General features: G+C 41.9%; 4 protein-coding genes across 5 annotated transcripts; 2 read left to right on the forward strand and 2 right to left on the reverse strand.

Annotated features, from left to right (window-relative positions):
- Positions 1-859: 859 nt before the first annotated feature.
- LOC133911477 (ubiquitin-ribosomal protein eS31z fusion protein) lies at positions 860-1,641 on the reverse strand. Its single transcript, XM_062353733.1, has one exon. It carries the CDS (start codon positions 1,513-1,515, stop codon positions 1,048-1,050), a length of 468 nt encoding a protein of 155 aa, XP_062209717.1. The 5' UTR covers positions 1,516-1,641; the 3' UTR covers positions 860-1,047.
- A 124-nt stretch (positions 1,642-1,765) lies between these two features.
- Positions 1,766-4,720, forward strand: LOC133911455 (uncharacterized). 2 transcript variants are annotated; one of them, XM_062353702.1, is made up of 5 exons: positions 1,767-1,945; positions 2,927-2,995; positions 3,504-3,628; positions 3,770-3,949; positions 4,258-4,720. In XM_062353702.1, the coding sequence occupies exons 1-5, from the start codon at positions 1,906-1,908 to the stop codon at positions 4,630-4,632; spliced, it is 789 nt and encodes a 262-aa protein (XP_062209686.1). In that variant the 5' UTR covers positions 1,767-1,905; the 3' UTR covers positions 4,633-4,720. The 2 variants fall into 2 exon arrangements, with proteins under 2 accessions (XP_062209694.1, XP_062209686.1); XM_062353710.1 differs by lacking the exon at positions 2,927-2,995 and having other exon boundaries at positions 1,766-1,945.
- Positions 4,721-5,127: 407 nt separating this feature from the next.
- On the forward strand, positions 5,128-10,674 carry LOC133911470 (uncharacterized). The gene is made up of 7 exons (XM_062353722.1): positions 5,128-5,564; positions 6,508-6,607; positions 9,777-9,872; positions 9,952-10,004; positions 10,126-10,174; positions 10,262-10,309; positions 10,407-10,674. Exons 1-7 carry the CDS (start codon positions 5,308-5,310, stop codon positions 10,500-10,502), a joined length of 699 nt encoding a protein of 232 aa, XP_062209706.1. The 5' UTR covers positions 5,128-5,307; the 3' UTR covers positions 10,503-10,674.
- Positions 10,675-11,168: 494 nt separating this feature from the next.
- Positions 11,169-14,678, reverse strand: LOC133911446 (dihydrolipoyl dehydrogenase 1, mitochondrial-like). Its single transcript, XM_062353690.1, has 2 exons — positions 14,266-14,678; positions 11,169-12,582 (listed from the first exon to the last, which is right to left on the reverse strand). The coding sequence occupies exons 1-2, from the start codon at positions 14,530-14,532 to the stop codon at positions 11,332-11,334; spliced, it is 1,518 nt and encodes a 505-aa protein (XP_062209674.1). The 5' UTR covers positions 14,533-14,678; the 3' UTR covers positions 11,169-11,331.
- Positions 14,679-15,783: the final 1,105 nt, after the last annotated feature.

Genomic DNA, 15,783 nt, shown 5'->3' on the forward strand with positions numbered 1-15,783 from the left:
CATTACTGTAGGAAAAAGGTGTGGACTGGGTTGGGCTAGACCCTCCATTCACCCTTTTTATCCTCCTGTGGATGTAGTTTCTCTGTTTCTAGGTTGGATATGACGCTCATAATCGCCGGCGGTTGAAAGGCGTGGGTCGCCGGACCTCGGCTTACCGTCATGAAAACCATGAGCATAGGACCAGTGCAAAACATCAGTAAATGCTGGTAGCTTGACCCAGGGTTACATAACTAAAATTAGGATCGCTCGTATGGCTGTGCAGCAAACACTGCTCCAAAAGTGCAAGCATATGCAGAAAATGATGCATCCTCCGCGATTTCCTTTCCTAGAGAAAGTTTACTGACAATTCATTTGGGAGCATTGATATCAGTAGACTGTAGAGCAGCAGCATACACGGATTATATCAATGAGCATAGCAGGCCCTAAATTCAAGTAAGCTGATCTGACTTAATTTATTCACTTCAAGGTGAGACGACACGAGAAAGTAACAGTTTTACTGAGTTATATAACCTTCATTCAGTCAGGGGCAAGGAGAACGCACAAAACAGAAAAACGAAAGGCCTCATCGATTCACATCACAATAGTTCTCAAATGTTTAACAAATTGACACATCCAATAATTCTCACATGTTATAAAGATTGACACATTGATAGAACAATTGGTATGATAGCCTTTCCATAGGATTTAAAATCCATCCAAAATCCTCAACTGAAGCGGCACAGAACTAAAAAAACGTATGCTAACATAAATAAGCTAGGCAAGTATCTTACATGTCGCTTATCATAATGACATGATATCAAACGATAATTCCCTGAAATAAGCACAGTAACTCGAGGACCGAGATCATAACAACAGAACGGAAAGATTAACTCAAACATGATTCGAATTCAACAGTGCTTGCTTTAGGATCGACAACATGATATCATGAAAACAAAAAAGTAAAAAGTAAAAATCGCCATGACAGATGCAGGTGTCCATACGGCAAAAAGGGAGTATCATCTAACAAGACTTGTCATTCCATTCCTCCCAACGGAATAGCGTAGCATCCTACGCCTGCTGGTTGTAAACGTAGGTGAGGCCGCACTTACCGCAGTAATGGCGGTCGAAGTGGTTGGCCATGAACGTCCCCGCGCCGCACTCGGCGTTGGGGCACTCCTTTCGGAGGCGGGTGACCTTGCCGGTGGCGTCATCTACCTTGTAGAACTGGAGCACGGCAAGCTTCACCTTCTTATGCTTGTGCTTGAGCTTCTTCGGCTTGGTGTAGGTCTTCTTCTTACGCTTCTTGGCGCCGCCCCTGAGGCGGAGCACCAGGTGCAGCGTGGACTCCTTCTGGATGTTATAGTCGGCAAGGGTGCGGCCATCCTCGAGCTGCTTGCCGGCGAAGATGAGGCGCTGCTGGTCCGGGGGGATGCCCTCCTTGTCCTGGATCTTGGCCTTCACGTTATCGATGGTGTCCGAGGACTCCACCTCCAGCGTGATGGTCTTCCCCGTCAGGGTCTTCACAAAGATCTGCATCTTGGCAGGCGCTTCCTCCGGCGGCGCCGCGGCCGACCTACCTTACCTGAGGCGTAGGGAGGCGGTGGTTCTCGCCGGCGGCGGCGGTATGGTGCGGTGTGGTCGCCTAGGGTTTTGGTGGAGAGAGAGAATGGTGACGTTTTTATAGCTGGGGTGAGGCGGTGTCAGGCGTTGGATTCGGGAGGGTTTGGATCGGACGGTGTACATGGGCCGGTAAAGAGTAGGTGTTGGGCCTTTTGGGCCTGGGCCTCGCGCTCTCGTGTTCTCTCTCTCCTCTCCCTCTCCCTCTCCCTCGCCGACAGCTCCGCTTCCGCCGCCCGAGCCGAAGCCAACAACCACTGACCGAGCCACGCTGCAGGGCCGCAAAGGAGGCGAGTGATTACTTCGGTGATGGCGTCGAGCAGCTCCGCCGGAGGCGTGGGCGGCTCAGGTACTAAGCCCCCAAAATCTCGGTGCTTTTCTTGTTACAAGATGGGATTCGAGTTCCCCGCGAAAAAAAAAGGGGGATTATAGTTGAACAAGGATCTTTGTGAGATTGGCGCGTCCAATTCCACCGTTAGTTTAGGGATCCTCTTGTGCGTAGTTCGTAAGATGTATCTGTCCGCTGTGTGTTGCAGCGGTTCTTGAGAAGCCTACTGTTCATGGTTTGTTTTCCTGGTTTGATGGGCCTTTGGATAATCTATGCGCAAGCCCTAGCATTAGAGGCTTAAAGGTTGAGAAGAAGCCCTTTGTTTGCGCATGCATGTGGGAAATCTGAAGTAATACGTTCCACTGCTATTTTCCTGGTAGTAATCCTGCTTTTGATACTTGAGCTCATGCAGTCATGCAGACAGAGTTTTATTCATAGGATATGTTTGCAGTTCGACTTGCGTACTGCGTAGTATATGGGAACTGATTCGGTTCGTGGCTCATGAGTGAGGAAGTAGCAGTGTTCCTGAATATTATGAACGTGCAACATATCAAATTCCCTCTTTGAGGGATCTTGCAATTGGGTTCTGTTGGGAGATGCAGTTCATTATAATTCTGCCCCGTGAGAACTGTTTGCTCCATCACAGAAGGCTTCCTCCACGGTTGATCTTTTTTATGCAGAAAAGGAGACAGTTTCCACGTTCTCTGCTGCAAATTGTAATATATGGCCCAGTACTCGGCACTAATCCTATTATGTCCTTCATACCTTTTTCACTAAGCCTGCATTAGAGAGAAGCAGCTGTTTGTTTATGCATGGTATTTGAATTGAAAGCATGCTGAAAAGATTAAAAAATCATTAGAATGTACAATGATTTCTTGTTAAAAGTGCAACTAAGGCCTATCAGACCCCCAGTCATTTTTCGTACGGGTAGTTTATCTATCATATTTTTTTTCCTATTAGAGGTTCTGCAAAGGTAAGTCATCTTTTATGTTTCACTACCAGGGGCAAAAGGTGTCGCTGCAGATGAAATGCTGCCAGCTTCTAGCTCACATCAAGAGTCCCATGATGCTGGTGTGTATACTATTATTTCGTCCAGCACATTGTAGTTGTCATGCATGATTGATGTTTTTTTGCAAAATTCAACAGGCTGTGGCCTCTTGGCGATTTTGGCTCTTTTTACTAGATATTATGTAGTAACTAGTAACCAACCACCTGACAAACTGGTTTATTATGATATCTTAGTTATCTTTTTTTGGAGTAATGCTTGAAGCGGTTACGGCTAGATGTTTGTTTTGTTACTGACAAGCTGCCATGGGTATATAAAACATATTTTAAGGATAACTGTGCAAAAAGTAAACACTAAATTATTTCTGTGTTAACCTACATGAGCTAGTATAGGAGTAACTCAGAAGTTGGCATTTTCTGATATATGTCAATGAACTTGTGGTATACATGCTCTGTATTTTAGTTTTCTGAACCGCACTATGCATGTTTGGCCCTTATGCACATTCTGTTATTATTATTTCAAGTAATGCTTCTTTGGAATTAAACACATAGCCTGAACCTTTTTCTCTGATAGACACAAAATCACGTGTGGAGGATGTTTGGAAGAAAATGAACAGTGGGTTGCCTAATAAGATGCCCAAACCTGCAATGACCAAACTCAGTACAGCAGCAAAAGAAGGGAAAAGTAAGCCAAGAAATGTGAGTAATCTTTGCACTATTAACCACAGTAGCAAATTGTTGTTGTCATATGATGTGTTGTACTTCTATTCAAGGCTTTATGACTTATCTGATGGTTGGAATTTTGACAATTCTTTGTTTTCTGGGATATTTTTTCCATAGAATTGGATGACCATTCTAGGTCTTGCACCAAGTAAGGCTTCTACAATTGATCAAGGCCCCCAAAATGGGAAACAACAGACACAACATGAAATGAGTGAGGATGCCAAAAAACTTGCAGCAAATGCTCTTGCAGCTGTCAAAGATGCCACCGCTGCAGCTTCTGGAAGAGGAAAAGTAGAGGTAATTCTGAACTGTCAACGTCACACATCCTTTATTTTTATTATTGGATAATGTAACATAAAATATCTCGAGAAAAATGTAATGGATTATGGCATATCTGTAGCTAAGTGTCTTTTCACATATCTTGTGCTATTTCATGTCCATTTTATTTGAATCGTTTTGAATCCAACTGGCTCAAAACTTGGAGTAGCATAGAAGTGTGGCCACTCCCCTATAGCATCATAATTGGGATATAGATGGCAAACTTCTGACAGTTTGCACAATTTGTTGTGACAATGCTAAACTTTTACTTTCGTATGATCCAACAGATAACTGAGGTAAGGGACTTTGCTGGCAAGGACATTGAAATCAAGAAGTTGGTGGATGCTGATTCAAAGGAAGCAATCGAGAAGGCCAAGGCAGCTGGTGCTTCCCCATCGGCTCTGGACAACATTCTTGAGCAGATAAAGAAGAAGCAGAAGCTGAGTGTACTGGACAAGACGAAGAAAGACTGGGGAGAGTACAAAGGAGATAATAGAGGCGTGGAGGAAGAGCTGGATGCGTACAAGAAGAGCTCGAACCAGTATCTCGACAAGGTATCGTTCTTGCAGAGAGCCGATTACAGAGAGTTTGAGCGCGAGAGGGATGCCCGGCTGTCGATGATGGCTAAACGGAAGAGCAATATGCAGGAGGATGATGTGTAGGCTTGAAATGTATCGTCTTTGGAGATCGTTCTCCACCCCTTTGTTGTAGACATTCTTTTTGAGATAATGATAGACCCCAATTTGTCAATGCGTTCTCGTCTCATTCAGTCTGTTGATTAATGTGACTGAAGAAGATGCAGTACCTGTTGATACTGCTCTAATGCATGCGCATATGCCAATCTGTCCATTTGCCATTGGCGAGGCTGGGTTTTCCAACGTTTCTGAAATTGGGAAACTGTGACATTATTAGAAGTTTTAGAGGATTAGTGTACTTTCGCAGAAACTGCAGGAGGAAGTTCGGAAGTACCATGTAAAAAGGTTATTTCTGCGTGTAAGGAAGGAAATTAACATAATACATGAGAATGCGATGGTTTCGCCACCACGGATCATTAGAAAATGTACTGATTGCATCTAAAAAAAATGTACTGATTGAATAGAATATATAGGTAGAAAAACATGTCGTGCTTCCACTCAAAATTGCTCGCGCCACAGCGTACTACTGAGACCTGAAAGCTCAGACTGAGCCACCCTCACACCTGTACGCCAGTTGCGTTGCATTTTCTTGTGGCCACCACTCGCCAAGATGCAGTAGCTGCTCAACCATACAACTGGGGACACAAGTGAGAGAGAGAGAGAGAGAGAGCAGCAGCAGCAGCAGCAGCAGCCGCCGCCGTCATGGCCGCAGGAACCGCCTTGTACTACCACTCGGCCGCAGGAAAGGCAAGGCTCGAGGCCGTCGCCGCATTATCGCCGTCTCTGGGCCTGAGGCCATCGCAGAAAAAGGTGTTGTTTATCAGCAGCAGCAGGTGGTGGATGAGGAGGAGACGGGAGGGAAAGGCGGGCAGCATCAGCATCAGCAGCAGGGCAACAGCAAGGCCTGTGGTGAGGCCCGGCTTGTTCTCTCCTGTGGCCATGGAGTGGCAGGAGTGCACGTACGCTTCTTTCCTCCTGATTTTCTTTGATTCCTTGCAATGCAATGTCCGTGCTAGGAATCCAATCCATGCCATGTGAAGTGCCATGAGTTTTTGGTTAGAATTGCTGTGACTTTCTGGTTCCAATGGAAATTAGCATTTTTTTTTCTTTCTTTCTTCTGGTAGGCTTGGAGAAAATTTCCCCCTTTCCTTAGCTGTTTGAGCTTGCTTTGCTTGCTGATTGGTAGCCAGAAGCCAATGTTTACTTGAAAAGGAGTAGGACTTTCTGATGTTAAATGAATCTTATGCTGTGCGTAGATCTAATTAGGGTGAAATGCAGAGTTAACAGCCATAAAACGGTGGTCCATGGAAACAACAACGAATAGCTTCTGTAATCTTGAGATGGATAAGGCTCAGTAGATGCTGGCTTGCATTGGATAGGGCTAGATTTTGTTGGCCCCAGGTTGTGGATGCTATTTATCCAATCTGTATATGTTTGACTGAGAAAGCTTTTTCCCATCATGAGGCAGAAGCTCTTTTGTTGTGGGGCAAAGTTTTACAATTTTTCTATGGCTGGATGCAATAAATGTTGACATGTACTTGCAATAGACAAGGCTTCTAGATATGATCATGTTAAGTCTAAACACCATTTAAACATACAGAATCCTAGATTACACCAAGATGGTCATTCTAACTTGTCCCATATATGCATGACTTCATAAAGTTTTCTTCTGTATAGACATTATTGTTCCTTCAGAATAGTAGAATCACTCTATAATTTTGTATGCACTTGAAAAGTGGGATAAATGTCAAATAGGAAATTGCTGTACAATAACCAGCTTGCTCATTAACTTTGTTCTGCAATATACAATAACCTGCTTAGCTGCAATAGTTTTTACAGAAATTTGTTCATCAACTTTTCCTACATTATGAATTTTATGACTGAATACTGTCTTGACAACAGCACTGAGCTTGAAGTTGATGTTCCATGTTCAGTGGCCTATCAGTGTTACTCAGAACGTGAGACCATCCCTCAGTGGATGCCATTCATCTCATCCGTCAAGGTGATTGTTGTGCTTTAGTCAGCATACCTTGCTTGGTGACCAATTTTTTACCACTGCGTTGCTAGGGATGGACAATGATGTATTTTCTTACAAAACCAAAATAAATAGGACCGCACAATGACAGTAATCATAAATCAAGGAGTACTTCACACCTAACTTTCAATAACTGAACCTACTTATGGGTATTACAGTCCAATTTTCCTTTCGAATGAAAGGTTCTCTCAGTAATATCTAGATCTTGGACTTTCCATCAATTGTAGTGGACATAATGCTTGGATTGTCCTTATTGACAGTGTCTCATTAGTTGTGCTCAATGGTGATATAAGCAACATACCTTTCGTATCGAAAAAAAAGCTTTTGTATGAAATTACAAGAAAGAATCACTGTGTGACATATCTAAGTCACATAACCAACTAGTCATATTAGACACGCCAGAACAATTTGACAACTGAAAATAGCATGAATCTAAGAGCAGAATGCTATTTTCTGAAACATATGTTTACCGAAAATATTATTGATGTGGGGAGATCCTTTTCCTTTCTTTTTAATTAAATATATAATTACTAAAAGTTTACTTTATACCTGAATTACCTTTTCAAAAAATCCAAGCAACCATATTTGTATGTAGAAGCTAAGTTTTCATAATACAAGAAATATAACTTTGAGAACCAAAATAAAGTGTCCTAATTTTTTGTCCAAAATATGATTCTTCCATGATTTTTTAAATAATATTCATTTCAAAGAAAATTGCAAAAATAATATTGGTTTTAGGAAAATTATGGAAATAGCATACTGTAGTTAGGCTAGTCGGCGACTAGTGACATGTCGCCATACCGTCTGGCGACATGACCAAGCTGCTAAATCGCCTAGCGGCATGATGTGGGTCACGACAATAAATTTGTTGGCAGGTGCGATAGGTCTCCTGTCGTCAAACCCAATGCGATAGGATTCCTCTTGCCAAACCATGTGGTGACATGATGCTTTTAAGGCATCGAACCGCACGAGCCGGCCGTTCCTCTCGCACCGCACCGCCCATGCACATTATACCGTCGCCCTCCGCAGCCTCGCGCCGACGCTGTGCCACCACTCGATGCCGAGCTGGGCCGACAACAGTAGAGTAGGAGGAGGAGGAGAGAAGGAGGAATGAAGGAGGTAGGAAGAAGAAGAAATGATAGGTTTTTTTTTGTTATTTTTGTTTGTAGAAATTTTAGAATAGTTTAGAAATTTTAGAAATTATTTTAGAATAGTCTTGGAAATTTAGAGTAGATTGAAATTTTAGAAACTATTTTAGAATAGTTTAGGAAATTTAGAAATTATTTTAGAATAGTCTAGGGAATTTAGAGTAGATTAGAAATTTTAGAAATTATTTTAGAATAGTCTAGATTTAGAGTAGTTTAGAAATTAGTATAGTTGTAATATATAGCATGATTTATGAAATAATTTAGACATTTTAGTAATGTTTTTTTGAAACGGTAGTAATATTTTTACTAACATATTAGCGTGATTATGATTGAGTTGTGTGTTATTTACTAATGTGCATGATTAATTTTAGCAATTATAGTACCAATAAATGTTTGAATTGAAGTGTGGTGTAGGTACAAGTGTAGCATAATTTAGGAATAATTTTTAAAAAAAATATTAGCAATAATTCTTGGGATGTAAGCGTGATGTAGGAATAATTATAGCTTGATTTAGGAATAATATTAACAATATTAGTAGCAATAAATCTTGGAATTTAAACGTCATTTGTGAATAAGTTTACCAAAAAATAGGGATAATTTCATTAATGTCAACAATTTAATGGATAATAATATGATTTTGGATCAAGGATGTCAGGAGTGGTTTTTAGTGTGTATTATGGTGAAAGGTATGTTCAACAATGCGATAGTGGGGTAGATTTAAGCAATTTTTGGGGTTTGACTGTTACTCTGAATAATTCGGGATTTAAGCCTATTTTTGCAATATTTTTAAACGGCCGTGTAATTTTGCATACACACACATACACATATATAATGAATGGCGATAGACTTTTAAATACTTTGAAAATACCAAAAGATGTCTGAAAAGGCTAAGCCTAAAAAGTGTATGTTTCAAAACGCTCACGTTTCTGAAAATTTTACCATGTACATTTTCTTTTTTTCTTAGTGCTGACTTAATAATATTTTGGTTAACAGTTTGAAAAATTAAGTACAATTACATCTTCTTTTTTAATTGTCAAAAATTTCAAAACAAAATCATTCAACCCCAAATAAAAATGGTAAAGGTCCTGTCGCCAATCCATATGGCGACAGGTCTTCCTGTCGCCAAAGGTTACGGTCATGTCGCCATATGGATTGGCGACAGGTCGTCTCGTCACACACACATGGCGACAGGCCTTACAATTTGGCGACTTGGTCATGTCGCCAGGCAGTATGGCGACATGTCGCTAGTCGCCGACTAGCCTGGTGACAATATGCTATTTCCACAATTTTTCTGAAACCAATATTTTTTTGCAATTTTCTTTGAAATTAATTATTTTTTTAAAAAATCATTCTTCCACTGCAGAAGCATGTCCTGTTTACCTTGCTATAAGCTTACACATGCAAATAAGATTTTTCTTATGTACATACTATTTTAAGACTAGAAAATCTAGATGGATTGTATGATGTGCAGAACTTTCTCTTGGCTGTATTATTAGGACCTGTTTGGTAGAGTTTTCAGAGCAGCTTTCCGGCTGTAATGAGGTAGAGCTCTGCTAAATAGCAGCTTTCAGCTTTTAGCTCCCTGAGTAGAATTCGTGAGAGTGATTCTCTAAAATGAACTAGAAGCTGGGGAGCTGAAAAAAGCAGCTTCCCCTGATTCACTTTCCGCATAGAATCATTTCCTCCATATAGTTTATTCTAGAGAATCACTTTCAGCCACAGAATCACTTCTCCTAGAGAATCACTCTTCGCAAAAAATTTGAATTAAGAAGAGCTTTACCAAACAGATCCTTAGACGTCCTTAGTTTCTGCTCTTGGCCCTGCTGCTGTCAAACAGCATCTACTAACATTCACTATATTTAAAGCCATTATATTTTAATATTGTCTTGTGCACTCTTTCCTTTTCATTAGCTTGGCTTTGCATAGATTGTGCTGCTTTACTTTCTTTCAGTTTCAACACACCTGGTTATGCAAATGATAATTTACAGATCCTTGAAGATAAACCAGAACTTTCACGCTGGAGTTTGAAGTATGAGGTACTTGGTCGGAATGTAGAATTTTCTTGGCTTGCTCGAAACATGACGGTAAGTATCTGCTATGATAAGGCTGCTCTAAGTTTAGCTGTCAATATTCAGTATCAGTGACATCACTTCTGCGTCTCAGCCTACTAAAAACCAAAAGATACATTGGCGATCTCTTGAAGGCCTTCCTAATAGGTAAACCTCTCAAAAAAATTACAGTTGTTGCATACAATATTTTTTTGAGCCATCCATGGTTTCAACTATTTTTGTTTTACAAAGCCTTGAAAGCCAACATAACCAATTTCGCTTGTTGCAGGGGCGCTGTCCGATTCTTTCCTAAAAGCTCATCCTCTTGTAGAGTACAAGTGAACATTCAGCCTCGTGAATTTGTAACACCCATCTTTAACTAAAGATAAAAAAATACATGATATTCCTTTTATTATTGATTGCAGCTGACTGTGGCGTATGAAATTCCTGAAATTTTGGCCCCGGTTGCATCGGTAAGCAACATATGCACACATCATATGCTTGAAATATTGATGCATTCTACAACTGTTGCGAATCTCTGAATTGATCAATCTAACATTCATGCACCAGGCACTGAAACCATTTATGGAAGGCTTACTTCTTAAAGGTTTAGAACGCTTTGCGGCATATGCGAAGGAGCGTCACAGCAAGATCCCTCAGCCGTGACGATCATTCCCATTTGCATTCAACACTCATTTTCAAGAATTCCAGTTTCATTCTAGTGAAGCCTCGGGACACAATAGGTGAAAAGATTGTATACTGTCATTCCGGATGTGGTGAAAATAATGTACAAGAAGAGGATGAATATTGTGGTTAATAGAAAGCTAAGTTCGGCTCTTGCTGTCATGTTATTGATCATTTTATCGTGGTAATGAACGCTTCTTGGGAGCAAATCACGTGCCATCACAACGAACTCGGTATCACAACGAACTCAGTATGGTTAATCTTGTGTAACAGATCGAAGATGAAGCACCCATTTTTCTGTAATCACCTCATATCTGTAGTTTGTAAATTGTAATCTACAATTGGCAGCTGTCATGCCGATTTAGTTTAAAAAAAGAAGAATTGTACTTGACAGCAAGACCAAAGTCCCAGAACAGACTGATTCAAGCACATGGATGATTCAACTTGGCCATGCAGCAAAAACACGTTCAGATTCAAGCTGGATTCAGAATCAAATGCAGGAATGGAGCAAAAGAACCGCATGAATACAACTCACGATGGTTGACCGCAATCTAAAAAACAGATGAAGCAAGGGGTACAATCGTATTCCTCTGCATGTACCACGAGTGCTAAAGCGTACGAAATAAATGGAGCATTGACTCATGGAGATACACAGCAATATAGTATCAGGGTAATTATTGGAACAGATATTGCAGCTAAGCAAGGAAACAGAAAGTGCTATAAGCTGTGGGCAACCGGCAAAGGGTCAATTCACAGTATCGCCGACAAAACAAAATGACAATCGGGTGGTAAAGAAACAAAAAACAAGAAATCATATGTGGATGGCTTTTGCGAAGGTTTGCAAGCAAGCCTCCTTGAGGGCTTCGCTCATGGTGGGATGCGCATGGCAGGTACGAGCAACATCCTCGCTCGATGCTCCATACTGCAAGGCGAGCACAGCTTCGTGGATGATTTCACCAGCATTGGGCGCCATTATGTGCACGCCAAGAATCTTGTCAGTTTCCTTCTCAGCCACCACCTTGACTATCCCCTCAGCATCATCAATGGCCTTCGCACGGCTGTTAGCCAACAGCGGGAATTTGCCCACACGATAGGCAATTCCTAAAGCCTTCACCTGCTCCTCAGTCTTGCCAACAGATGCAACCTCTGGATGTGTATACACCACACCAGGAACTGTGTCATAGTCAACATGGCCTTCCTTTCCAGCAATGAACTCAACACATGCGACACCATCCTCTTCAGCTTTATGGGCAAGCATGGGCCCAGGGATGGCATCCCCAATTGCATAGACTCCCTTCACATTGGTCATGAAGCGCTTATCAACAGGGATCCTGCCAGCCTTGTCTGTCTCAACACCAATAGTTTCCAGCCCGATCCCAGAAGTATATGGGGTTCTGCCAGCAGAGACAAGGACAACATCTGCTTCAAGGATGCTCTGCTCACCACCAGCTGCAGGCTCAAGTGTCAGCTTCACACCATCTCCACTGCTATCAACCCCGACTACCTTTGTTTTGAGCATGAACTTAAACTTCTGCTTCTCCAGCATGCGTTGGAACTGCTTCCTGACCTCACCATCCATTGATGGGACTATATCCGGCGCAAATTCAACAACAGTGACCTCTGAACCAAGGCGGTTCCAGACTGAACCCATCTCAAGGCCAATATAACCCGCTCCGATTACCACCAGTTTTTTTGGGATCTCTGACAAGCACAAAGCACCGGTAGATGAAACAATTTTCTTCTCATCAATTATGATTCCGGGAAGTGATTTTACGTCTGAACCAGTTGCAATGATTATGTTTTTGCCTTTGACAACAGTGCTACCACCATCAACCAAATCAACTGACACTTCTGAGGGGGAAGCTAATTTCCCAAAGCCTTTAACATAAGTCACCTTATTCTTTTTAAAGAGCCCTTCAATCCCTTTTGTTAGTCCTGCCACAGCCTTGTCTTTCTGAGCCATCATGGCTGGGAGGTCTACTTCAAGACTTGAGAACTTAACTCCATGGTGTGCAAAAGAACTCTTTGCTTCGTGGTACATATGTGATGAGTGCAGAAGAGCCTGAAATATGAAATTGGGAGCATGGGTAGAATTTGAAGTGTCCTCAATGAAGCACATTCATAACATATATCACCAAAGTAGATAATTCTCTAGGTGCAGTGATACAGAAAGAACTAGAATAAGATGTGCAGATCCAAGATAAATAATGTTCACCTTAAATCTAGAAAAAAGGAAATCCATGTCACTAGGTTGATAATCCAAGGGAATACTACAGTAGAAATCTTACATTAGAGTTATAGGAAGGACAGGCCTGTAAGCAAGAAGTTCAGATCCTGTGCAATGATGTTTAGCTTGTGTCCATAACAACAACCAAAAAAAAGTCTGCTTGGACAATGATCTGATGGAATAATCGAACCTAAATCATACTGTCAACCTACAGATCTATAAGCGAGGTGCTTACCTCCCACATAAAGATAAGACACTCAACACTTTTAGCGCAGGAGTAGTACTCTAGTGTAAACAAAAAAGAAGAAGAGGAACAACACAAAGCCCTTTGACCATTTATGATGTATTACATAGTTAAGCAGGTTGAAGCTGTACACCCATTTAATTCTTTTCATGAATGATAACCCCCAGAAGTGAATACGAAAATAAGAGTACAAAGCCTGGTACAAGAAGGTTCAAAGACACAAGATTGTGAAAGTGTGAATAGCTTCTAAATCTCAGTAGTGCAACTCATTAGGGTCATCTGGGGTATTGTCACACAAAATCACAAAGGGTTGTAAAAAAACGAATATTAGGAGGGCAGTTAATAAATTTAAAACTATTAACTGGAAATACTACGACTAAAGTGGAAGATACCATGACAATGACTCCTAATATTCGTTTCAACCAAGATACAGTCCAATAGTCCATGGACTAAATAAATCGCAAATGCTGCCAAAAGGCTCAGTTCCAACACAAAAAGAAGTGTTACACATAGAATCCAAATAATATAACATTGTTGATGAGTTCCTTACGTTGATCCTAGCGATGAATACCAGTAAATCGAACCAAAATAAGTACTCACTACATTTCAAAATATTAGTTCGTAACTGCCATGCACACAACAAATATTGCGGAACAGAGGGCGATGATGCTTGGAACAATACTGTAATAATTTTTTTAAGATTTATTAACCAAGCGGATGCTAACCAAGCAAAATTCGAAGAGATAAAATTTCACAAACACTTTACAATATTGTCTTGCACGAAATTCCAAATGCACAGAAGAGAGAAAGCAGAACAGCTCTAATCATGACAGCAGATTGAGTCGTATAACAATATTTGACAGTAGATTTGTAGCACCAAATTTGCGTGCCACCTACACACGCACACCCACGTGCAAGGAAGCAAGCGCGCACGCACACACTATTGCACAACTAATACCGCCAAACAAAACTGCAACTGAAACCTTAGCAGCACAGTGCAAAAAGGCTCTCCGAATCAGCACCTTATCCTCTGCATTACCAAAGTCCACGCAGCAGAACACCGCGCAACTCATCAACACGCGCAACAAACAGCAGCAGCAAGAACCTAACAGGTTACAGAAACCGCAAATGACCTAGTTTACCCCAAATCCCGCGACTCTCACAGATCTAACGCCCCCAATCATACAGCATCGCATCTCAAGGAAAGAAAGAGATCGAGAAGGCACGGCAATGGGAGAGAGGAGAAGAGGGGAGCGGGAGGCCTAGGGCACCACCTTGGAAGGGATGCAGCCGACGTTGAGGCATGTCCCGCCGAGGGTGCCCCGCTTCTCGATGCAGGTGGTCTTGAGCCCCAGCTGCGCCGCCTTGATCGCCGCCACGTACCCTCCGGGCCCGCCGCCAACCACCACCACATCGCTCTCCTCCTCCGCCGCCGCCGCCGCGAACGCCCTCCACGCGGACACGGCAGCCCCCGCCGCCGCGTGCGGCCGCCGCAGTACCGCCTCCGCCGCCCGCCGCCTCGCCAAGATCGCCAGCGCCATATCTCTCTCCTCTCCGCTCCGGGCTTCCTGGTCCCCTCTCTCGCTCTCTCTCTCTCCTTTGGAAGAAGAATCCTTCTTCTGCTCTGGAAAAGAGGAGAGGGAGAAGAGGATGAAGAGAAGGGGGGACCGTGGGAGGAAGCGAAATGGGAAGCGCCTATCGCCGCGGCGGTGGGGCCCGATCAGATAGGGTTCGCGCTCGCCTCCTCCTGGCCGTACGATCGAGGGCTACTTCGTCCCGCTCCAACAAAAAAACAAAAACAAAAAAGAAAAGAAGATGAAAACTTTGAAACTCTTCTTATTCTCATTTACTTTTGTGCTGAATTTGACTACGATAATTGGAACCAGCTTAGCAAGCCTCTGGCCTCTAGAAAATGGAATTAGGTAGCTTACCCTACGTGTGATAGGACTTTTAGTTGCTAATGTAAGCAAGGGTACTATAATGTTATCACTTGTTCCTTTTTGTACTAGAAAAAATGAAATAGTTGCCAACTTTTGTGAAGATATTTTGTATATACATTTGGATCATGGACCCTAGTCACCAAGTGGAATATTTAGAATTTTGCCCTTTTTAAAAACTTTTTTTACGCATTGATCTACGGAGAAATAATGTCGAAAAATGAATCTTTTTTTATGGCAATATGACATTTAGCGTTGTGATTGAATAGCACAATATTATGATAATTAGCGTTGTGTTAGCTATCGCATATGATCTTTTAACTCCAAAATAGACGATCGGTAGCATGACGTCAAATGTCACGGTGCTATGCAAAAGGGTTAATTTTCAGAAATTATTTTCACAAGGGTCTATTAATAAAATATGTTTTCAAAAAGTCAAAAAATGTAAAAATTCCACCCTGCTACTGGTGTAATTTTCATTTTCGGCTGTACATTGCAGCAACACACATTGCTGGCTTTCTTCATAGTACTACTAGTAGCTTTCTGAAGTTGGGAGGGACGAGAGTGAAGTTGCTGGCTCAGACTTCACACCCAATCCAGGAGGATATGTTGCCGGTCCTTGTCCACCACTGAAATCCTAGAGGAGGCACTGCCCTGGTGCCCTCACATGTCAATAGCACTTCCTCACAACCATCCAATACCAAAAGCTTCTCATTCTATCATTTATCATCAGCATTTTGTTTGGGGTTTGAATTCACATCTTGGTAAATAAGTATTGTAAATAAAAACTCAACCGATATGAGAGAATCTAAGTTACATTATAAATAAGAAAAAATAGACATCGAAATTCATGTT

The sequence above is a fragment of the Phragmites australis genome, chromosome 1, assembly GCF_958298935.1.
Source record: "Phragmites australis chromosome 1, lpPhrAust1.1, whole genome shotgun sequence".
In the NCBI taxonomy this organism is placed as follows: domain Eukaryota; kingdom Viridiplantae; phylum Streptophyta; class Magnoliopsida; order Poales; family Poaceae; genus Phragmites; species Phragmites australis.